We start from the raw sequence: 24,681 nt of genomic DNA on the forward strand, positions 1-24,681 counted from the left end.
TCTCTCTAGTCTTACATTGCTAAATTAGGGACGGCTAGCACAGATAGCCCTCGTGTAGCTTTGCGAGAAATTCAAAACAAGCCAAACAAACAATGATCAGGCATGATCAGTTGGATTCAAGCAAAGTATTAAACTAACGAAACCTGGTGAGATAATAGGAGTAAAATCAGTAAACATCATAATACCTTATCCTAAATCCAGTGCAGGGAATAGTTATTTCTGATTGTAATGCATTATTTCAGTAACTGGATTAAATTATGTCTTTTAAAACAAATAAGTGTGAAGGTTAATAATTTTACTGTAAAATGTTTTTTGAGGTAGAGTAGACTTTTTTAAGTTACAAAGTGTGTTGCTCCATTAATATACGAATTAGAATGTCCTAGGTCAAAGGCAATTATAGGACGATTTTATATTTCTGATATAACGAGGTATATATTTATCAAGTGAAAATTCTTACGATATCAAAGAAGATAATAATCATCCTAAAAGGTTGCAGGAATATGAAAATGTCGACTAGAGAAGACTCGGTGGTCAATCCCCCACACTTCTGCTCGGGTGTCTACTTCTCATCCTTCAACTTATCGTGCTGATGATTTTCTTTTAGCTCTTTCTCCTTCAACTACGTCACAGAATTGATCATTGTAGTTGCCTGGTTTTAACTGTTAAACTTCTGGTAAGCCAAACCAGAGCCAGAAGCTAGATAAGATAAGGATTCAAAAACATGAGTTGTAAGATATCTACACTTAAATGTAAAGGGTTCATGATGGCAGTATAAAGAGTTTGTTTGTTTTTTAAATTTCGCGCAAAGTTATTCGAGGGCTATTTGCGCTAGCCGTTCCTAATATTAGCAGTGCAAGACTAGAGAAAAGGCTAATTCTTGGGCTATTCTTTTGCCAACGAATAGTGGGATTGACCGAATATTATAACGCCCCCTCGGCTGAAAAGGCGAGCATGTTGGGTTCAATAGGGATTCGAACGCGCGACTATCAGATTACGAGTCGCATGCCTTAACCCACATGACCTTGCCGGGCCTCGGTATAAAGAGAAACTTTAGAGAAAGGATACGAAAATTGGGATATTTTACATAAAGCGATTATTATAATCACTTCGTTTTTCTAATAGGAAACAATCTGATATAGTGAATTCTATTTTTTATTATATATCTTATTTTTATTTCTTTATTCCTACTCTAATTTAGTTTATCAATGAATTTTTGTTGCATTAAAATGATAACTCACCTTTCAGCTGATCATATTTATTTCGAGTATATATGTATGTATTATGAAATTGACAAGTTTCCCTAACGGTGATGTACAGATATTATTAATGTAGCCAAAAATTTGTAATTTTATGATCTTACGAGACGTACTCACGTGAATTAATGGAGTGAATAAATACCCTATCATAAACTTCATAAACCTAGTTACGAAATAGTTAGTGAAAGATACTGTCTGGGTTTTACGTATATGAGCTTGGATTCTTCTATAGTAGGTGTCTGTAAGTTGTTGCTAATACGTCGGCCCAGCATGGCCAAGTGTGTTAAGGCGTTTGACTCGTAATCCGAGGGTCCCAGATTCGAATCCCGGTCGCACCAAACATGCTCTCCCTTTCAGCCGTCGGGCGTTATAATGTGACGGTCACTCCCACTATTCGTTGGTAAGAGAGTAGCCCAAGAGTTGGCGGTGGGTAGTGATGATTAGCTGCCTTCCCTATAGTCTTACACTGACTGCTAAATTAGGGACAGATAGCCCTCGAGTAGCTTTGTATGAAATTCAAAACAAATAATTGGCAATAAATCTGAACAAAAAAGATAATACACAATTTATTTGTTTTAAAATATATTCAAAATACGTCAAATGTATATTAAACAAAACACTCTTTACACCATAGAATATCACAGTCGCATCTAAAACTCTAAATAATTATTTTTTTCTCTCAAAAGTCCAAATAGGTTTATTCAACTACTTTAAAATTTAATGAACAAGATAAGCTATTTTCTCTACTCTTATTGCAATAGCATTGGTGTATAATTCACTTATACTACCCCGTAGGTCACCACAGTTGTATTCAGAGCTTTAAATAAATGTCTCTTTCTACAACAAAGTCTACACAGACAGGTTCAATTATTTTAGAACACCCTATAACCAGACAAATGATTTCTCCTATTCTCTGTTCACTGTTAACCTTACTTTAAAATATCACCTGTTATGGTTAAACTAACAGTTATGCAATGTAACTTCACTTTCACTAACTTTCTGACTTTACTTACTTAACTGTTATTGTTGGTTATTGCAGTTGTACCCAGAGATTGAAATAATAGCGTCCTTTATTTTCTATCAAAAGTCCAAACAGGCTAGTTCAGTAACTTTAGAACCCAATTAATAAGATAACTTATGTTTCCTGTTGTTATACAGCTACGAAACACACTATAAAAATCATCATTAATGCTTATCACTCGCACGACAGCTAACTTTTTCTCCTATTAATTAACTCTTTCTCTGACTGAACTTTGCTTTCACTTCACTTGTTTTTCTACATACTTGCATTTGCTGCTCACCTCAATATATGTGTATAATTTGTTCACTGAGGCTTCGAACTTTCTACAAACTATGCGAGCGGCGTAATAACGTAACAATGCTCAGCGAATTTTTGCTGTTTGTCATTCTATACTGTTATAAATATAGAAAAGTGATTATAAAACATTGTGTTTTTTGTGGTGGTGGGAGAATTAGTTTTTCCTTTTATTATTTCTTTGTGGTTATTCCATTATTTGAGATAATTAATATTGATATTTTATTGTTAATTTACATTATTATCAAATCATAGGGAGACAAATGTTTATTAACTCTATTTTTGGTAAATGCTAACTTTTGTTCTAAGTATTGTTACAGTTAAATATGTAGTTTTATTGTTGTTGAACCTTCATTGTAGTGGTGAGTTACTCTACTCCATTACAATATGTAGAGAGGAATAGGTCTACGAATTGAAATTTTAGCCCACCCCCAAAGTTTTCCAAGCTGTTGCAAGAAACTAGTTAAACCAATTTCACATAATTGGCTATAGTGTGACAGACATTTTAATTTTACCACTTTAATACCAGGAATAATGGCTCAAATAATTGAAGCACATGGTTACAAAAGTACACGAAGCAACGTTAAATTGTAGAAATGTTTAATAGTGTGCATCGCATGTGTGCTTTAGTATTGGATAAACAGTTCACGAGCAATAGTTCAAAATAATGAGAGGTATATCTCGAACCATTATGTCTAATTAAAGCACAGTATTTTTAGGTACATTAACCAGTATATATGTACATATTTATATATTGTTCGTATATAATTCAATAACATAACATGTTTACAAAATTTTCAGAAAACAGGTAACACATACCTTCCTTTAAGATAAATAAAAATCTTATTAAATAACTCCTTTAAAACTAGAGAGATATAAATCATGTTGTAACCAATATGTTAATCTCCAATATTAAAGATCAAACTACTGATCACGATTTCCACCTTGGCCTCCCAGTAGCACAGTGGTATATCTGCAGACTTATACTGCTAGAAACCGGTTTTCGATACCCGTGATTGGAAGAACACAGATAGCTCTTGGTATAGCTTTGTGCTTAATAATGAATAAACAGATTTCCACCGTTTTCAGAGTCTTTAAAGTTCTACAATCTTCCGTCTTTCTTTTCAGCTTTTCTAAAAAGTCTCTCTAAAATTTTAATAAAAATCTCAGTAGTTTGTTTTATAATTAAGCACAAAGCTACAGAGTGGTCTATTTGTGCTCTGCCCACTACAAGTATCGAAACCTGGTTTGTAGTCGTGTGAGTTCGCAGACATACCACTGGGACAGTGGGGAACAAGTCCTCATCAGAATGAGGACTTTAGATTTTCCCTTTTCCAATTGCGATGCAATTTATATTTAATTTATTAGATGTAGATGCATCGCTAGATACTTAAAAGATTCGGGGTGAGGCCCATTTAAGCGTTTTACAATAATATCAATCAGGATTTTCAATTCTGGTTTTTCAAGGCATCAAGGCGCTGTCAAATACGATCAAGCCACGGACTATGTATGTCAGAGACGTCTTTAATAAGATAAAAGAAAAAATAAGTTGTTAATGAATTACCAAATATCAGTGAAGGACATTTGTAATTATTAGGACAACAGTAGTTGTAATCGATAATGTCGACTTAAAAAGTGATGCTGCAACTTAGGAATGGGCCGCCTCTTTCACTAGTTTGAGCTATAACACACAAACCTTTCGTCCCATGCATGAGCACATGAAAAGTAATATTGAAAGTATAGTGGAGGCTGCTTTTTCCACTATTTTTAACCATAGTATATAAACCATCGATGCAATGCAAAGTTTATATTTTGTTTGGCTTCAGCTTCATGCATTTCGTTAAGGAACTTTTGGATCAGTTGAGTCTTCTTTTGTATTATTAAGGCAGTAAACTTTAAATGGTGTTCTTTTTTTACGGAATTGTTAATATGTTTAAGTGGGCTGGATGGGTTATTGTCTAAATGTTTAGGCCCGGCATGGCCAAACGTGTTAAGGCGTGCTACTCGTAATCTGAGGGTCGCGAGTTCGCATCCCTGTCGCACCAAACATGCTCGCACTTTCAGCCGTGGGGGCGTTATAATGTGACGGTCAATCTCACTATTCGTTGGTAAAAGAGGACCTCAAGAGTTGGCGGTGGGTGGTGATGACTAGCTGCCTTCCCTCTAGTCTTACACTGCTAAATTAGGGACGGCTAGCACAGATAGCTCTCGAATAGCTTTGTGCGAAATTTCAAAACAAACCAAACAAAACAAGTCCAAATGTTATAACTTCCTTTGATAGGGATTCCAAGATGGTTTGAAATGTCCCAGATTGTTATAGAGATGTGATGGGGTCTAGAGACAAGTTTGTAAAACCGCCGAACTTTAATCGGGCATTATATTTTGTGTTTTTAGTCCACACTGGATACTCTAGGCGCTCTGTTTGAAACTGTCTTTAAAACTCACTCACTAGATGGCAAGACCAAACGTTCTCGGGTAGCATGGTTGAATGCCTTAAAGGTGTTTGTTTTCGGATAAGAAATATTTTAGGGTATTTATAGAAGTTGTTGAGGATAATGGAAAAACTTGATCTGTAGAGATGAAACCCGCCGCTGAACGAGGGCCTTTTTATACTATTTTTTCATTTCTTGTTCATTTTAATTGCTGCCAAATTAACGTTGCTATTCTAAGTATATATTATTGTTTCAGGACGTTGTTAAAGCTACTCTATAAGTCGTAAATATTAGTTTTTAATAGTTTTAAAATTGTTGTGACTAAAATATTTATTTTAGTTTCTGTTTCTCCTAATGAGAATAATACTAAAGATATATAGTTAATCTTTGCTAGATATAGTTAATATTTGCTTAATATTGTTAACTAGTTGAGCATAATCTGCCATGCAAATAACTTACGAGTGTTATCTGACAAGATTCATGAATATTTAATGACTAATATTTGTTACAATGATTCACTCTTGACTTTAACAAAAGTAATATTTTTTTTTATATCGAAGATCTATCATTTAGGGGTTGTTTCAATAGCGATTAAAATTACGACAGTGCGCTAAAAATGTGTTGCCCATTTTTACATTAAACAAACAAATAAAAAGGTAACACTGAAAGTTGATGATGTACAAAAATAAATACAAAAGTGGGTGCAGCAGTTTCTTCATCTTACAACTATTCAAAACAAGGGGATGTTAAAAAGTCCAGAATACCTTTTTACATCCATATCACAGATTTTATGTATCAAAAATGTCGAATATACAGCACTACCTTTAACATTACAAAGCAAATAGCAGTTTTAGTTTGTCTATGTTTCAACGGCTGAAAACAAGTAAGTAGTTACTGTAGAAATACTTAATAAAATAGATTTTGGCACTGATTATTCTATTATAATATAATTTGTTTTATATCTAATATTTTTCTACCATAATGTCTCTCCCAAGCGGCTTAACGTTACTTTTCAAAGCTATAACACTAAAATTCTGTTTCAGTGTCTTTGACGGGCACAACAAATATAACCCATTGTGTAGCCTCGTGTTTAAAAAAACAAACAAGCAACAAAACAAAACACAGCCAAGTACCTATCCTACTGCACAATTACAACGCTGGCGAGCTTGCAACAAGAACGAGAAACCTTGATCATCCTCCAAGAAGTTCCATTGTTTTTCACGTACACACACCATGAACAAATGTGCAGTTTGGTCATTTATTTACCCAAAACATGAATGAGTAGGTGATAAGGTCTTTTAGATATACATGCCATAAAGAGATTGTGGACTTGTCTTTCACGTACACACACCATGAAGGGATGGATTTATGATGGTGTTTTTCGTCTATATTTGTTTTGTATTTTTCTGTGTGTAGGGTAAATAAGTTTCAATATATGGCATTTCAAACTATTTTAATTTTTATACAATTTGCTATTGTCCATAGTGTACGATGATTAAAAATATATAGATGTAATGTTAAATCCATTTTTGAGTATCATTTCCTTAAGCATAATGACATCAATGCTTATATAGAGTACAAAACAAGTAAAAAAAATTCTTTTGTAAATGTAAAATGATGTAGAGATAGCAATGCAAATAAGAATGCAAAGAAGAATATATGGATGATATATCTATACGTAGATTATAATTTCATGTAGCGAGAAGCTGTAACAATCAAAGCATGTTTTAACTCAATTTGGTTATCCTTTTACATAAGTCCTAGGCTTTCAGTTACACTAACTGATGCTTTCTCTGACATGAGTATGTTATTATTATAAACAAATTGTATGACAACAGAATATATAACTTCCAAATGCAGTAATATTAATGTTAAGTATGTATTTTACAATGTAAGATTAAGCTTGATTATTAAAAAGTCATGTAGGAGTGATCTTAGTATAACTGTACCATCCCTCTGTTTTTGTTTGCACTCTTTTTGACACTGTCGTCCCTACATAATACACAAGATACTTTTTATTGCTTGTTTTGTTACGGTTTTTCCCCTTATTGAAATTTAGTGTATGTTATGAATGTGTGCAGTAAAATTTCATACTATATGTAGATGTTTCTCATTCACTTCATAACATAATAAAAGGGTTGGCTCCCTAAATACATCAATTATATAGTGTACAAAGCACTGAGTATTCTATATGTTAGTCATCTAATGCTAATCTATTAATTGCAGGATACTTCTGTTTCACTTTCTACTGAAGCTTTTTTAACAAATATAATATTTCTGTAAGAAAACTAATGTCAAGGAGTAGTAATAACATCATTTACACTAAATCATATTGTTGTTTTATAAAAACGGCTGCTATGAATAGAGAAAACTCAATGTAGAGGCGCAAACAACGTTTCGACCTTCTTTGGTCATTGTCAGGTTTACAAAAAAAAATTAAAAATTAATATTTTCCAGGAACACCTACCCATACCAGCCGTTTTTAAATATATAATTTTCTATAATATCCATTAAGTTAGTTAATACTATCAGTAAGATATCAATTAACGCATTGATTGAGAACTGTTCAGACACAACTTTCGTTAATTATTTAATGCTAAATACTGTATATTCAATTTCTAACTACATTAATCGACTTTTAGAGACACAGCATTAGTTGCTTACACGGATTTTGAGTGAAAAATGTTAGACATCTTCAACGTTGTTATGGGCTCGGACATAGTTGGACCACGCAGTAGCAGCTTTTTTGAATCAGCAGAAAGATGTATTGATTCTTCAAACGAAACATGAAATAATAAATATTTCAGTTTACATTCTTTAAGTAGGACCAGTGGTTTCTTATAAGGAATCAGTATGAACTATCTACATGAACAATGCTAGCGATAGGGATCCAAATTTAAGGTTTCCCTAGTGCTCCAAATTATATAAATCAGTTGCTGTCTCCCGCCCTAGAATTTTCTACCACTCACAATCCGAGATTCCCCTTATACGTCTTAGATATCTACGGGCATTCATTGGATGAGAAAAGTTATCACTGAAAGTGTCCTCAGTTCGAAGAAATCTACCTGTAAATATTCTTACATTTCACTTATACTTGTCGTAGACTCCGTAGCAGAAGTACATTAGAAATTAACATTTAGCCCGTTCTAATATTATTAGTTTAGACTGAGATAACATGTGATGATACTGATGCAGTCGCCATAACTACAACATAGAATATTTCATAGATCAACTTTATTTTTTATTGAAATAATAAAATTCTGAAACAGATAAACGTAGATAAATACAACTAGCTAATACAGAATATATCACCAGTACTACTTGCATCTGCATCGTGAATTATAGTGAATAATATATATTTATATAGACACACACCAGTGTTTTCAGATTTGGTTAAAAAAAAACGGCACCTTAGGTAATATAAAATCGATCGTCCGCTTACAATGTGATATTTTCAGTCGCTTGTTACAGATTTTGTTCATTTCTATATATTTGCAGAATTTCAGTCTTTACTAGTGCTGCCGATTCAGAAAAGAGAAAATGTCTGTGCACAGGTGTTAACTCCGTGAGAACTGTAGGTGTTTCAGCACCCACAAAACTTATTGATACAAATGATATTGCACATCTTAAAGCTACGAAAGAAATACACCCATCATCCTGAATCATTGGGTAAAGTTAACGCCAATGTGTCTGTATAAGAAATGCATTATGAAATAGTAAATTTAAAATATCTGCCAACAACATTGATACACAATTTTCTTTCTTGACGTAAATATATTTTAATATACAAACAACAATACAATTTATAATAACGGCTATTACAAATAATTATTACGAATAATGGCTTATATATAAGAGTTTTACAAACTTACAAACAATATAGAGTCTTCTATTTGGTCTAGAACTGAATCTTTTATCGACGGTTCACGAAGAGCGGATTAATTCTATGTTTATACACAGGTACACTTCTCTTATAAGAAAGCTTGCTAGCTCTATTCTTGGCTGCCCTCACATGGTTTACAGGCTCACTTTTTGCCGAGGAAGATATTTAATGTTCTCGTAGAAATGCTAACGTCCGAAGTTAATTCTGTGAAGTTCAACGGTTTACAATGATCGAAATATATAAACGTTCTTAGTCAAATATCTGCAGTTTTCCAATTGATAAGCATTAATCACAGGTATAGCTTCTAAAGTTTATAGTATAGGGCCTGGCATGGCCAAGCGCGTAAGGCGTACGACTCGTAATCCGAGGGTCGCGGGTTCGAATCCCCGTCAAATCAAACATGCTCGCCCTTTCAGCCGTGAGAGCGTAATAATGTGACGGTCAATGCCACTATTCACTGGTAAAAGAGTAACCCAAGAGTTGGCGGTGGGTGGTGATGACTAGCTGCCTTCCCTCTAGTCTTACACTGCTAAATTAGGGACGGCTAGCACAGATAGCCCTCGAGTAGCTTTGTGCGAAATTCCAAAACAAAAAGTTTATAGTATACTAACTGTATCAAGCTAACAATATATACCGTCTCTTGGCGCATCAATTTACAAACTTTAAGACGAGGTCCTCGAAAGTTTAGTTGGTATCAATACTGCCAATCACTAGTATTTCACACACACATACAGAGTACGTTATTGATTCTCACACTCGAGAATTTTCTACAAATATAGGGAATATGCGTGAGTTTTGCAATACACATTTAACAGTATAACTTATACGCATTTTAAAATATATAACTGAAACAAACATCGATATTAAAATAAGTATACGATACTAAATCCGTTACATCTTGGAGGTATTGCTTCTAATCCCACTCAATTCACTTTTTCTTACGAGTTGCGATTTATAACACGTTATTCACCATTGCGTAAAGATGACAACTGATGGTTAGATACTTAATTCGGTAAATTTCTGGCTTGTTACAAGCAATCTCCTTTTTGTTACACAGTTTATTAGCAACCAAAACAGGCCAGTCTTTAAAATATTTGTTATTATATTCATTCACGATGAAGAGTTTAGAATAATGTGATAAACTGTAAAAACATTGGAGAATAAACACATAGAAAGAAAAATATCTGTTTATTTGAAATTTAACACAAAACAAATAACGGGCTATCTGCTCTGCCCATCACGGGTATCGAAACCTGTATTTAAAATTGTAATTTCACAGACATGCTGCTGTGCAACTGAAGAGTATGAAAAATGAATGATCATTTACATGCTATGACAAATTTAAATTTACTGTTATATATCACCATTTATTTTTTAATGATCGATTGTTATAAAAACCTGTTAGAAACTGATTTGATTTGCAGCTATTCTAAGACAACTTTTCCTGATTGATGAAGTTCGAAGAAAAACATTAACCTTATTAATGTTTTAGAGTTATGAATAATCTAACAGCTTTTACATGTGATAGAATCTTATCTGTCATGTTAGTACAATTTGCAACAGATCTTCGTGCTGCACCTTGTGGTATCTTGAAATGGAAGACAAATATTTTGAAAATAAATGTGGAATAGGTTTTTGTGTTGCACTTTGTGATATCTTGGAAATGGGAGGCACACATCTTGATAATACCAACAACAATGAAATCACAATATACTGTGCACGTTAGACAGTCAATACAAATGAAGTTTCATACCATGTAAATATTCTGTTCTACACTTTGAAATTTAATCAGGAAAGTTCAAACATTGTAGGAAGCAAGGTAAGTTAAAAAATAGCAAAAAAGTTTTCTATTACAGCAAAATACATCTAGTTGTTGCTGTACCTTTCTCACAATCTAACGGATAAGCAATATAAGCAGTGAATTAGTTTATAAAATGAGAAGAATCTATAGAAAGTAGATGAGAGTGTCCCCTGACAGTCAGATATTGGCAGAATGTTCATATCCAAAACATTTTAAACAATATACATATTAATTGAGATTATCATGTTCCATGTTTGATGATGGATAATCTTCTTAGTTTGTAATAAGTGGAACGATAAATTTGATTATGCTTCAGATTTAAGGGTAGCTAAGTCAGTGTTATTTTTGGTTCTTCTCTTACAATAAATGGAGATGTCTGTGTGCATTAAATGAATAACTTGGCTAGCGCAGAGTGACACCGAAGAGAAATTAGAACAAAATTTAGGGACAAATGGGCATAGTGCGATGGTAATGGTATTGTTCTTTGTTTTCTTTTCTTTCTTTTTGTTTATTTGGAATTTAAAAATCTACACAATAGGCTATCTGTTCTCTGCCCACCAGGGGTTTCTAAACTCGGTTTCCAGCAGTGTGACTCCGCAGACACTGGAGGGAGCCATTTTCTTTCTTAAAGGAAACATTGTTTATTGCTGACTTTCGTTACTAACCCGTATCTCCATTATTTTCTTTTGCTTCCTATAAGAAACATCGTTGCACTTTTTTGTTATGTCTATACATGTAATTTTGCTTGTTACTACATCTACATGGAATATTGTTTGATAAAGTTCAGTTATAATTGATGTTTTAGTTGCAGTAGTAATACTTTTTACTTTTCTTACTTTATTTTTTAATTTTTTAGATCAGGTTAAAAGAACACAGATGTATTAATCCTCATTTGTTTTCATGCAAATGTTACCTATGAAGATCTATCTTTTATGAGCCACAAATAAAAAACAACAAAAAAGGATTTGCATCATTCAAAGGACAAAGGCAGCATTATTGCAGAATTTGTATCAAAGAAGAAAGTCACAAAAATGGGGAAGATGCTCTCATAAACCTTTACATGGGTGTGTATGGTAAAGAACTGAATAATCTATGTGCCAGAAAATTCTTCAGTAGAGTAGATTGTAGTAAAACTTCCATTAAAGTGTAAACATTATGATTAATAACAGCACTGCATCATACACAACATTGAAGTTTTATTGTAAGTAGATTAGTGGATTCGAGCGGCAGTTAACTTATATCCAAACGAATGGAAACGGCACACTGCTGATACGCCATTGTCCTCGATATCTCATGTGTTGCTGGCACCTGAACATTTTCAGATATAATTAAAGCTAACTGACACAAAGCAACGTAACTACAGGAAATGTGAACGTGAGTGTTCCATATTATGTGGCGATTGCAAAGGAGGTTAACTGTACTAATGCTATAGCAGATTATGAACAAGACAGTGAGAATGAACCGTAGTTATTCAACCTTAAATGAATTCTACCTCTTAGTTAAGGTAATATTCATGATTTTTTAAAAAGATGTTAACTTTTTAATTCATACTTGTCAAGGATAAATTGCATATTCCTTTTGGGACTTCAGAAAATTTCACATTTCAGCTAAGATCACAAACTCTGGTTGTGGTACTTATATTATTTTCAAGGTCACTGAAAATCTTGAATTTTAGTTTATTCAATTTTCCGGCCTGAAAAAGCTATGAAATTAAGTTAAGAAACCCAAGCGTAATTATACATGTCATTTACCTCCGAAAATATACTCATATGGCTTTACGACCGATTTTGTGTCTCTGTAGTTTATATGTTCACAAATGTCTTCATGTTCTCTCGAAAGAGTTAAAGTGTAGGGTAATATAATTACTGTTACAAAAATACATCTCTTGTGTCAAAATTAAATATACGGAATAGTATATAATAGGTCTTGGTTAATTTCATATACTTTCGTAAATAACTTTTCTATATCCCTTATAGCAGTATGAGTACCACAAATTCTGGTGCTGCATTTTTAGCAACTATTTGCCGTGGAACTTAACAGTCAATATGACCGACCTAGTAATCATAGAAAAAAAAAACAAAATAAATCTATATCTATCCTTTTTATTTCTAGAAAAACTTCATACGATAACATTTGTTAGTTCTAAGTAGCTCTAAGTTCGAAACGGTATACATTATTTATAATCAAATTTTATTGTTTTATCGCCATTTGAAGTGTATCTAGCTGCTGTCTGCACCATTATAACTTATATAAGTTGCCAATTACTCGGGATACGTGCAGCTCACGTTACGCTATCGAATTAGATTATCCACGGGCCCGGCATGGCGAGATGGTTAAGGCACTTTACTCGTAATCCGAGGGGCGCGGATTCGAATTAACGTCACACCAAACATGTTCGCCCTTTCAGCCGTGGAGGTGATATAATGTGATGGTCAATCCCACTATTCGTTGGTAAAAAGAGTAGCCCAAGAGTTGTTGGTGGGTGGTGATGACTAGCAGCCATCCCTCTAGTCTTACACTGTTAAATTAGGGACGGGTAGTGCAGATTGCCCTCGTGTAGCTTTGCGCGAAATTCAAACCAAACATTACCCACGAGCTACTACAACTAGTACAAGAAGCTTGCGTGCTATTATATTATTATTTGTTTTTATTAATCTGATCTTAACTAACTTAAAATATTCTCATTTAAACATTTTAGTTGCTTTTATAACTATACATAAAGAATAAGCATGAAAAACAAGAAATAAAACTCTTATTCAATATTCTTTTGGTTTAAATTTTATCGATTTTTCTATAATGGGTGTGAAATTTTCAAAATATTAACGAGATATGTTAAAAATATTTTTGTTTATAATAGAAGTCCTCTACTAGGACAGCGGCAAGTCTTCTGGTTTACAAGATTAAAATCAGGGACTTGAGTGCATTTGGTGGATACAGCAGGTATCCTGATTTGACTTTGTTATAAGGAAAACATATATACGTAATAAAAACTCATTTTTTTATTATTGATCACAAAATTCAATTTTTACATCTCATCAGTTATATTTGATTGATAAACATTAATTAATATAAACATTCATGGACATAATTAATTTCATATTTTATTTCTGATACTTTTTATATTGGTTTATTGATATTAACCTCTAGTCTTAGCTTGTGAACGGACACCTTCTATATCAAAGAAATAAACAAAACTTGAGGGTTACTAGTAAACCAATTGGCCAAGCGCGTAAGGCGTGCGACTCGTAATCCGAGGGTCGGGTTCGCGCCCCCGTCGCGCTAAACATGCTCGCCCTCCCAGCCGTGGGGGTGTATAATGTGACGGTCAATCCCACTATTCGTTGGTAAAAGAGTAGCCCAAGAGTTGGCGGTGGGTGGTGATGACTAGCTGCCTTCCCTCTAGTCTTACACTGCTAAATTATGGACGGCTAGCACAGATAGTCCTCGAGTAGCTTTGTGCGAAATTCCCAAATAAAAAAGAAAAAGTAAACCAATAGGAGAAATGTGAAGAGATGGAGAACGTTCATAATGAGAAAATAAAGTGTCGTGTAACTCTTTTAGTATTCGTGTTTTCAAATGCATTTTAACAATTAAAGATTCTTCTGCCGAAGCTACTTTTGCAAAAACAACTTATTGATTAATAGATGAGTATTCAATTTTACAAGTGTTAGGTAACAAGTGTTGTATATATATATATATGGCTCATTTTATAAATATTAATTCACTTTGTAATGTAGTTCTGTCGTTAAATTTAAGGAATGATTTTTCTTTATTAATTGTTTACGTTTTATACTTAACCTTTGACAATTAACAAGTAACAGTAAACTTACGTTATGATACTGTATTTATCTTTGAGTGAATAGTTGGGTGAAAAAATTCTAGATTATTACACAATTGGCAATCTTGAGAACTATTATATTCATATCTAATTCTATTTTTGAGCTCATAGGAAATACCTATTGTAAGTGTACAGACATCATTGTAATAACAAAATAAATACTCCTCACCCCTACAAGATTTAACTAATTTGTTTTCAGTCAAGACTTGCAAAAACCAAACTCGTGGACGAGTATTCAATTTCCTTAAAATAATATAAATCATGTATAAGGCCACCTTACCAACAAAAGAAAAGCAAAAACTAACTAACCTATTAAAAGATATAACAGTTTTCCAATATCTACTGAAGAAAATTAGAGGCCTGCAAATAAGAATAGCTATAGCCAATAACACAAAAATAGTGACTATGTGGAATGAAACACGCAAGAAGTCAGTAAAAATCACTAGAAGGAAAAGTCAAAATGGACTGTCGCACAAACAAAACCATAGATACCTTGTAACAGAAGATTTGTTTGTTTTGAATTTTGCGCAAAGCTACACGAGGGCTATCAGTGCTAGCAGTCCCTAATTTAGTACGGAATGCAGCTAGTTATTACCACCCATCGCCGACTCTTGGGCTATTCGTTTTCCAACAAATAGTGGAATTGAACGTCACATTGTAACACCCCACCGCTCAAGAGGCGAGCATGTTTGGTGCAACGTAGATTCGAACTCGCGACCCTCAGATTACGAGTCGAGCATTCTAACAACCTGCTCATTCCGGGCCTTGTAGCAGAAGAATTTTTGCGATAGTTTCAAAGTTAACTTTGGTTTGATTGTGATGATCAAACAAATATAACATTTAAGTAAACATTTAAAGAAAAGTTATTCTAAAGTAATTTTTATAGCAAAATTCTAGTCTCACGAAAACCATTTGAATCTGAAGCAAAGATATTTTCTAAATTATACAGTTAAAAATCTCGCATTGAGTTACCTGTTAATGATGGAAATGGTTTGAATTTGGAAGTAAATGTTATGTGAAATCCTGGTTCGTTTTCATGTCTTATAATGAACTATATTCAAAATGAAAATCAGCATTTTTAGAAGGAAAAAAATATTTTTCTAGACTGATGAAGAATTTTAGAAATCTGTAAGTGCAGCGTTTTTTTTTGTTTTTGCTTGGCTTGTTTTTGTTTATAACAAAGTATATACAATTATATATATGTGTACTTAACTACCTACTTGCTAGTACTAAATATTATGTTTGCGCTAACAAAAATATTAAAAAATAGCAAATTGTTTAATATCTCAGAAGAAAAAATTCAGTATTACGTAGTTTAGTAATCTTAATTCCTTTTGTAATTTAAAAAAAAACAAAACAGTCCAACAACACGAGGAGATGGTGTAGTAAATTTTCCCGTTTTAATAATAAAAAAAATGTTCCGTGCCACCAATTTTGGAAATCCTAGAAGTAATTTTATTTACCGTCTTTTAACTTACAAGTCTATTGTTATTACTCTTAAGATTATGTACTTCAAGTTGATAATATATTCACATAAATACATGTGGGAACAAATGCCTGAACATGTGCCAAAATACACTGAGAGCTGTCGTTCTTTATATGTCAAGTACGCGGAATAGATGAGTAAACGTGACAGAATGAATAATACAGAAGGTTTAGCCTTGACTGTTAGATACAATTCAGCGGTTTTGTAGATACATAAATATTACTGACTTTTTGGAGTTTTTTTACTTAATCTACATAAAACATTGCTGCACGTCAGAGACAAAAATAACCTTGTGCGTGAAGTTCATTTCTTTTAAATGTACATACAGCTATTATACATTATAATAGTTGACAATATCTTTACAAAAATACATCTGGGAACAAATGCCTGAACATATGCCAAAATACACTCAAAACATAAAATACTGGCGTCCGCTGCGGGGCTCAAAGCTCCTCTTATAATTCACAGAGATGAGAGGTACGAATGTATCGATCAAGTTCCACTATTATCCATACTTACTATTGTGGGTACCCCAAGTATATTCGTTTTTTTTTAATTTCTCGAAAAGCTACACGAGGGTTGTTTGCGCTAGTCGTCCTTAATTTAACAGTGTAAGACAAGAGAGAAGGCAGCTATTTATCACCACCCACCACTAACTCTTTTACTAACAAATTGTGGGATTGATCGTCACATTATAACGCCCCCAGGGCTGAAAGGGCGAGCATGTTTCGTGTGACGGGGTTTCGAACTTGCGACATTCGCATTATCAATCAAGTGTTTTAACCACCTGGCCATCATGCCGGACCAAGTATGTTTGTACTCGAGAGAAAATGAACAAACAAAAACGTCAGAACATGTGTGTGGAAACATCGTGCTTGAGATTCCTATGACCTTCAGTAATACAAATTAGCGATCCTAAAAAACCTATTCCCAGACCCCCATCTTTCTTGGGTGACCTTCAGGATACATTTTATTCCCATTAGTAGAGGATTCCCATCCTATTTACCCAAGAGTCTACCTTTGACCTTTTAACTTTGGTCTTGTAAGCTCTGGAAGTGATAAAGGAGTTAACTGGGTATACATACACTCATACAAAGCTGTTAGTTGTGCTAATATAGGATTAATTATTGGAACGAATTATTTTCACAAAACTGACACATTTAAACTTTTTAACGATTTCAATATAGTTTAATGCATATGATAGCAAAGATGTCGTAACTAATTGCCATTTATTACTCCCTAATTAAAATAACACGGAATAACTAGAAGGTCACGCCGTGACCTAAATCAATATAACTCTGATGTAAACAGTTTTGCTGTTTGTTTGTTACTAATCGTAAAGCTACATAATGGGTTATCTGTACTGTGCCCAACGTAAGAATCAAAACCTGATGTTTTTAACGTTGTATGTCCTCACACTTACTGCTGATCCAACTGAAGCTTGTCTAACACTTTATATTTAGGATGTATATATTGTAAAATAATCTGTGTGTGTTTGTTTGTAATTAAGCAGGAAGCTATACAAAGGACTATCTGTGCTCTACACACCACGGGTATTGAAACCCAGTTTCTCGAGTTGCAAGTCCACAGACATGCCGCTGTGCCACTGCGGAAGCTTATAAAAGAAGAAAAAAAAGACCAACAATGTTTCGGCGATGTGTGTTTTTTACAGTCTTAGCAGTTAGCGTGCTCAGTGGGTCCTAGGGTCCATGGTTCATTTATTATTGTAAATCGCGATCCATATTTTCAGGCTATGGGTGCGTTGTAGAAATGACGGCAAAAGTCCAATATTATTTTAGAGTAGGTCACTGATGCTTTTTACTAACAGTTTTATTTCTATTATGTCATTTGTTCTAAATGAACCAAACTTTATTCTAATATATAAAAGTGAAACATTTGTGTCGTCGGTGAGAGTCTCAGGCTGTAGTCTCTGTAATGCGTATATGCTTTATATATTAAATAAATCACATTACTTTTAGTTTCTTTATAATATATCCCGCAATAAAGTGTGAAAACCTATGAACATATTTTTGAAATAATTTGTTAAGGGTAAGGAAGGTATATACTGATCTTGATATTTTCAAATTTTATAGTTTATTATGTGATTCATGGCTTAAGGTACCGGGTTAGAGACATCTATGTTTCATCAACAACCACCTTAAAATATGTTTACCTAATGGATGACAACAAATTATAAACACCCGCCGCCTATTATGCAGGACATGATTCTAAATGAACCTTAAGTACCGAAAATAATATCATTACTTGTACTATTTGTAATAGGACTTTAATTAAGCTGATAAACGATATCACAACTCCGTGTTCACATATAAACAATATTTCCTCCAAAGAGTTCTGTGTATTTATTTTGATATAACATATTTGCATAACATTTAGCACTATTGGTTGAACGATATATAAATTAATTAAACCTTTTACAACCAACTGGACGTTGAAAAGACTATATATAATAATAGTCCGTGGATATTCATAAGGAAATACTGAGATTTATGTGTTGTTTTCAAACAACAAGGAACCTCATTTTCAATAGAGAAGTCAACCATATAATTATATGGATATTCATCTTTGTTTGTGTACTAAACAGTAGTTTGCTTAAGTCGCTTTGAATAGTCTATCAAACTATTTGTTGTTGTTTTTATTCTTCAGTAGCACGCTCAGGAAAACTTTCATTCCTTATACTTTTCTCCAGGTAATCATACTAAGTACAAAGACAGAACTCGAAACTGATGTTTTGGAAACATAATTATCATTATTTCTGCAACTTACCCACTTAAGTTACACATTTCGACATACAATTTATCTACCCAAGGCTTTTTATATCATCATACCATCTCTGAGTGAGAACTGTTTGCCAATTCTTCAAGGTCTCTCGTAGAACATAATTCAAGTTTGTATCTTTTCAAGTAAAAAAGTGACATGAGGTTCCAAATCTGTATAGAAATGAGTATAATTTCCTATTGTATGGTAGAATACAAAATGCTAACGAAGGGTGAGTTTTTAATCAGATAACATAGTACCAGAAGTTTCAATAAAAACAAAGTTTCGTTTGACCAGGAAGTTTGTACACGTGATTACATCTACTAAGGTGGTATAAAACTAGTTCACCACATCCTTCTCTACGTTATTCTCTTACAATCAAGAATCTCTACACTTAGACTATTGGAGAAAGTTTCAAGCTTTCAGTTGTTTAACAATGAAAGTTCTTTTTGTAACAATTCTACTTACTTTTGCGGCCTTTGTTGCTGCTCATGGACCCCATGACGAAATGGAACAGTTACTATGTGGTAAGTATTTATGTATTAAAAACTGGTAAATATCTCTTGTATAAGAAGAGACTTTCTGTGTTTCTGTGTTTTAGATTTAACAAAGTATAACAAGATGTGTTTGCTGATTTTAATATATTTCTCTAGGATACAACACGCCATCATAATATAATAAGTTGTAAAATTTGAAAACTAAACATGAATCCAACTACATTTCGAATAAAAAAAACTGTATCTTCGAGATAATATACACAATTTGATATCAAATAAGGAAAGTAATTTATGACTTTTCTGCCTATGAAAACGTTAAAAAATTAAAATTTTAAGTTTTTAAAGCAAAGCGTTATGGAAATTCATAATAATATGAAACCAAAATACGTGTTATTTTCGTAAAGTCAGCAGCTTTTACTAAGATCAAGAGATAGGAAACATTAGAGGCGTCGCTAAGTACTTAAAAGATCCGAGGCTCAAGCCCATAAGCACAGCAATTTTCTGCGTTTCTCTATGTTTTCGTTTATGGTTTTCTATTTTGAGTTTTCAATATACCAAAGCTTAACGACGCCTCTGGTGAATATATTTTCTTAAATCTTTACTATAGAAGTTTTCTCATTTTATAGAAAGTCAAAACACCGAAATTGTCAATGAATTGAAGGAATGTTGGAATCTGGCTTCAAAAGAGGTAAGTAGGACAGCCACTCTAAATTCTTTGAAGAGCTATAATTCATAATATTTATTAAATCACAATTAAAATATTTAAATTGTTATTTGTGTGTTTAAAAGAGGAAAGTACATTATTACATTATACGTTGGTTTTGATCATGTTTTCATTCAAGAGAAAATTAAGGCATGCCAAATAATTCAACCGGTAATTCGTATTTAATGTAAGCGCAAATGACTTATTTTATACAAATATATAAATTTACATTTTGTAAGAACTGAACAGTGTTAACATGGAGTGGTGTGATTCTCATACAATGTATAATCATTTAATGTAGGTTCTGTTATTATCACTCTCAAAAATCTCTATATTTGTCTCTAAACCACATGCCTAACGATGAAACCTAAAATTCAAGTATATATATATATGTGTGTGTGTAAATATTATAATACGTTTTGTACAACATACATCTCTAAATGATTTAGTTTGGGTGGTACAATGAAAATCTCTTACTGTTTATCTGCACTGCTCAGTGTCAGATAAGACAGCACAATGAAAAAATCTTCAAATCCATTGAATTTTTTTTTTTCATTTTACTCAGTTATCTGGTACTATGTATTTCAAACTTTTAGACATATCTTTATCTGATTATTTTCCATTATCTTGAGTTTAAAGTTCAGTCCTTCACTTTACTTTAGTTGTTTCTTTTTTTCTTTTCTTTTTTGGTGGTGGTTCTGAAGGGAGATTTTAGTAAATGGTATGAGAACATTTATATTTCAGTACCAGGAACTATTTCATCAATGTAAAGAAGAACACTCAGCCCTAAGCGACGATGAATTATGTAACAAGTGGGAAGAGGTAGGATTTCTTAACTTCAATATTTTATTTTAAACTTTTCTCGCCTTTTGTAGCTTTGTTTATTTTTAAATGTATTAGTATTTTAAAACCTATAACTCTATTTTTTTCACAAAAACATCATTATAACAACATTCTTTATAAATTAGTACGAAAATTTTTTTAAAAAATTTGTATTTAATTTGTTTTTATGCGATAAATGACTTTTATACTTGTGTTTAGTAAGACGGGTAGGAGTTATGAAGAGATATGGTTAAAACTATTCCTATACATAATCTCTATGTAAAATATATATAAATAGTAAGCAAACAGAAAGAATTTAAGATTAATCAAGATTTATTTATTTTGCCATTTTCTTTTTGGTCAAACGATTACTTTTAAATCTGAAACTTTTTCTTAAATGTTTCAGCAATATAAATGTAAAAAAAACAAAAAAAACACGTAAATTTATGGGACAACAAGGGACTTGATGGTCCATCAAGATCGTTCTATCCATTAAATGTCACATCAGTTTCACCATTAAGTACGAAAAAGATTATGTGCTGACACTATCAATTCCCTTAATAATCTTAAGTACCTCAATCAGATCTCTTCTAAAATTCTTCTTTTTGAAAGAAAACAATTTCAGAGATTTTAAGCTCTATTTATGTGACAACCCCTACATCCTAGGCACAATTCTAGTAGCCCTTTTCTGAGCCATTTCCAACAGTTCAGTTTCCTTTCTAAGGTACGGAGTCCAAATCTGAACACAATACTCCTGATGTAACCTAATCAATGAGCTTTACCATGAAACTGTAAACTCTTTAGATTTGTATTCACAATTTCGATAGGTACATCATAAAAATCATATTTGTTTCACCATTAGCAACAGCATTCTACTTGGATGGCATAAGAAACTGATGAACAAGAATACTAAGATTCTTTAGTTTAGTAAAACTGTTAAGGTTATTTCCATCAAAATCATAAAACCCGTATGTATTACCTTCCATTTATTCTTATCTCAATTCATAGTTAGCAGCACTTAGTGACTTAATATCATTAGCAAATTTAAATAATAGTTTCGTGTGTTGTAACACAAGTAGGAGTATTCTTTAAACCATTTATATAAGCAATTTCTACATAAAATGTACATAATAGAAAGCAATATAATAAATTTAAATAATGTTTGACCATTCATCTGTTTATATCACAGATGTAAATCAAGTAGAGTAAAAATCTTAATAATGACTGGGCCCTGAGGTTCTTCAGTTGTTGCACTGATTCTATAAGAATGTAACTAGAATAACACGAGATTTATCTGTATTGCAAATTACCCATAATTACCCATTCAATTTTATCCAGAAGAGAGTGGGGGATGGGAAGAAGACTGTTTAAACGCTACTGTTTTTAAGTGTATGCACATATATTTCGTCATACATAAAGATATTATTTTCAGTTGAAGAAGATTATTCAGATGATATTGAAAACAAAAATTATTTTGCAATCACAACATATTATGAAAGAAATATTTATGATGCTTACTTTACAAAAATTCTGCTTTTATTTTATTTTTAGGTAATGAAGTGTTCACATGAAGGACATGTAAGTATAATCACTGAAAAATGCTGAAAATTATGATTTTATTTTACAAATATGAATAATAATATTTTATACGAACTGGTTTATTTTTCTATTATCGTTGTATATATATCGATGAATTACACTATGATTAAATAATGATAATTAATCACAGTGTAATTAAATAATGATATTTTTGATGTTTTAAGTTATTTCTTTACATGCAAACAAATCATTTAGAGAACTTGCCCTTTTCCATGATAAATAAGATACTAGAGTTTTGGTGTTATAACAAATTAAATATTGCCCAGAAAACCTTTCTATTACAATTTAACACAAGAGACACAATTTATTTGTTTGGTATTGTATGTAGGTAAGTTGATTTCCATTATTAAACAATGCTGCTATAAGCTATGTGTTTAATATCTAAATATAGCTTTCTGAAATAATATTATTTTGTTATAATATTTTCTTCCGCACACAACCGAAATACTTTTGTCTGTTCTGTTGTGAAAAATTAAAGTTTTAAACTGTATTGCTCTTTTATTCTTTAGGGACACGAGGAAACCGATGACAAAGAAACGTCGGTAAGTGGTAACTAAATAACATTTAAAATATCGATCATTTCATGACATGCAGGTTACATAAATAAAACATCCCTTTAGTTGTATGAGCCATCGCTAATACCTGTATAGATTGGTTAATTAAATACAAAAACAAACTATGAAGTTAATTTGTTGAATTCTCCAAAACTTTACCAAACATGAGTATTGAGGGTAGATTTGGACTTAAACAAACCCGGTGTACTTTTTATGTTATTTACATACATTGAGTGACCTCTAGAAGATCAGTTATTGGTAGGATGTTACAAAAAAGACATTTAAACAATTAAACTCTAAATACAGTTAACACCCTATTTCTGATAAATTTTATTTTAAGTTAATGAAATAATATAAATAACTGTTCAGTTTTTATATTAAAATTACTACCTATCTGACGGGTTAGTAGTGAACAATGAATATATTATTTTTATATTTGCATTTTTATTTTCGCACAACTTTGCACATTTCTGATATAAGGAATGCATTCATAAGCTTTATAACACCTATCTCAGAACTTTATACATATCTTTTTGTCAGGAGCACTCTATTAAGCCTTATAACACCTGTCTCATGACTTTACATATTTATTATTTTAGGATTATGCTATTAATTTTTATAACATCTACCTCATGACTTTATATATCTCTTATTTCAGGAATGTGTTATTAACTTTTATAAAACCTGTCTCACATTTTACATACTTCTAATTATAAAATCTTATTATTATTTTGTGTCTTACAACTTCATATATGTTATATTATAGGAGTTTGCTATTAAGCTTTATAACACCTGTCTCTCATGTTTAATATTTCTTAGTTCAGTAGTATATTTTAAGCTTTATAACACCTGTCTCTCATGTTTAATATTTCTTAGTTCAGGAGTATATTTTAAGCTTTATAACACCTGTCTCTCATGTTTAATATTTCTTAGTTCAGGAGTATATTTTAAGTTTTATAACACCTGTCTCTCATGTTTAATATTTCTTAGTTCAGGAGTATATTTTAAGTTTTATAACACCTGTCTCTCATGTTTAATATTTCTTAGTTCAGGAGTATATTTTAAGTTTTATAACACCTGTCTCTCATATTTAATATTTCTTAGTTCAGGAGTATATTTTAAGCTTTATAACAACTGTCTCTCATGTTTAATATTTCTTAGTTCAGGAGTATATTTTAAGTTTTATAACACCTGTCTCTCATGTTTAATATTTCTTAGTTCAGGAGTATATTTTAAGTTTTATAACACCTGTCTCACATCTTTACATATTCCTCATTTCAGGACTGTGTTCGTAAGCTCTATAATACCTGGAAGCATGGACACTCTTAAAATATAAACCTGGTGTATTTTACTTCCGTTTAAAGCAGGCTATACAATTCAACGTGTTACATTTTTTACATTTTGTTAAAATGTATTACCATGATATTGTTACTGAATATTCAGATAAAGATATTGTGAAGTAAAGTAGTTATTAATATTCAGTGTGATATATGTGCATTATTCTATTAATTTGTAAAACTCTGGTTAACTATAAAGATTTCTCAACAGATAATAGATCTAAATAAACGGCTCGGGAAAATAAGTTATAGAGAAGATTTTTTTGAAACAAGAATAATTTATTAAAAGCTGATTTTTACAAACACATTCTACTTCTCAGATAACATATCTACGTGAGTTTCACATAAACAATGACAATGTTGTTTTGAATTAAGCATAA

The 24,681-nt window shown here is 32.2% G+C and overlaps 1 protein-coding gene across 1 annotated transcript; it reads left to right on the plus strand.

Moving 5' to 3' along the window:
* The first annotated feature begins 19,128 nt into the window (after nt 1–19,128).
* Nucleotides 19,129–24,445, plus strand: LOC143250515 (uncharacterized). Its single transcript, XM_076501165.1, has 6 exons — nt 19,129–19,316; nt 19,913–19,974; nt 20,734–20,811; nt 22,363–22,389; nt 22,920–22,952; nt 24,246–24,445. Exons 1-6 carry the CDS (start codon nt 19,226–19,228, stop codon nt 24,291–24,293), a joined length of 339 nt encoding a protein of 112 aa, XP_076357280.1. The 5' UTR covers nt 19,129–19,225; the 3' UTR covers nt 24,294–24,445.
* Nucleotides 24,446–24,681: the final 236 nt, after the last annotated feature.

Source organism: Tachypleus tridentatus, chromosome 5 (assembly GCF_004210375.1).
Source record: "Tachypleus tridentatus isolate NWPU-2018 chromosome 5, ASM421037v1, whole genome shotgun sequence".
In the NCBI taxonomy this organism is placed as follows: domain Eukaryota; kingdom Metazoa; phylum Arthropoda; class Merostomata; order Xiphosura; family Limulidae; genus Tachypleus; species Tachypleus tridentatus.

Bases quoted from the DNA above. Each gene is read 5' to 3' on its own strand.
- LOC143250515 (XM_076501165.1), top strand. From the start codon at position 19,226: ATGAAAGTTCTTTTTGTAACAATTCTACTTACTTTTGCGGCCTTTGTT. The intron at 19,975-20,733 runs GTAAGTAGGACA...TTTATATTTCAG, and splicing joins GGAATCTGGCTTCAAAAGAG to TACCAGGAACTATTTCATCA. The intron at 20,812-22,362 runs GTAGGATTTCTT...TTTTATTTTTAG, and splicing joins TATGTAACAAGTGGGAAGAG to GTAATGAAGTGTTCACATGA.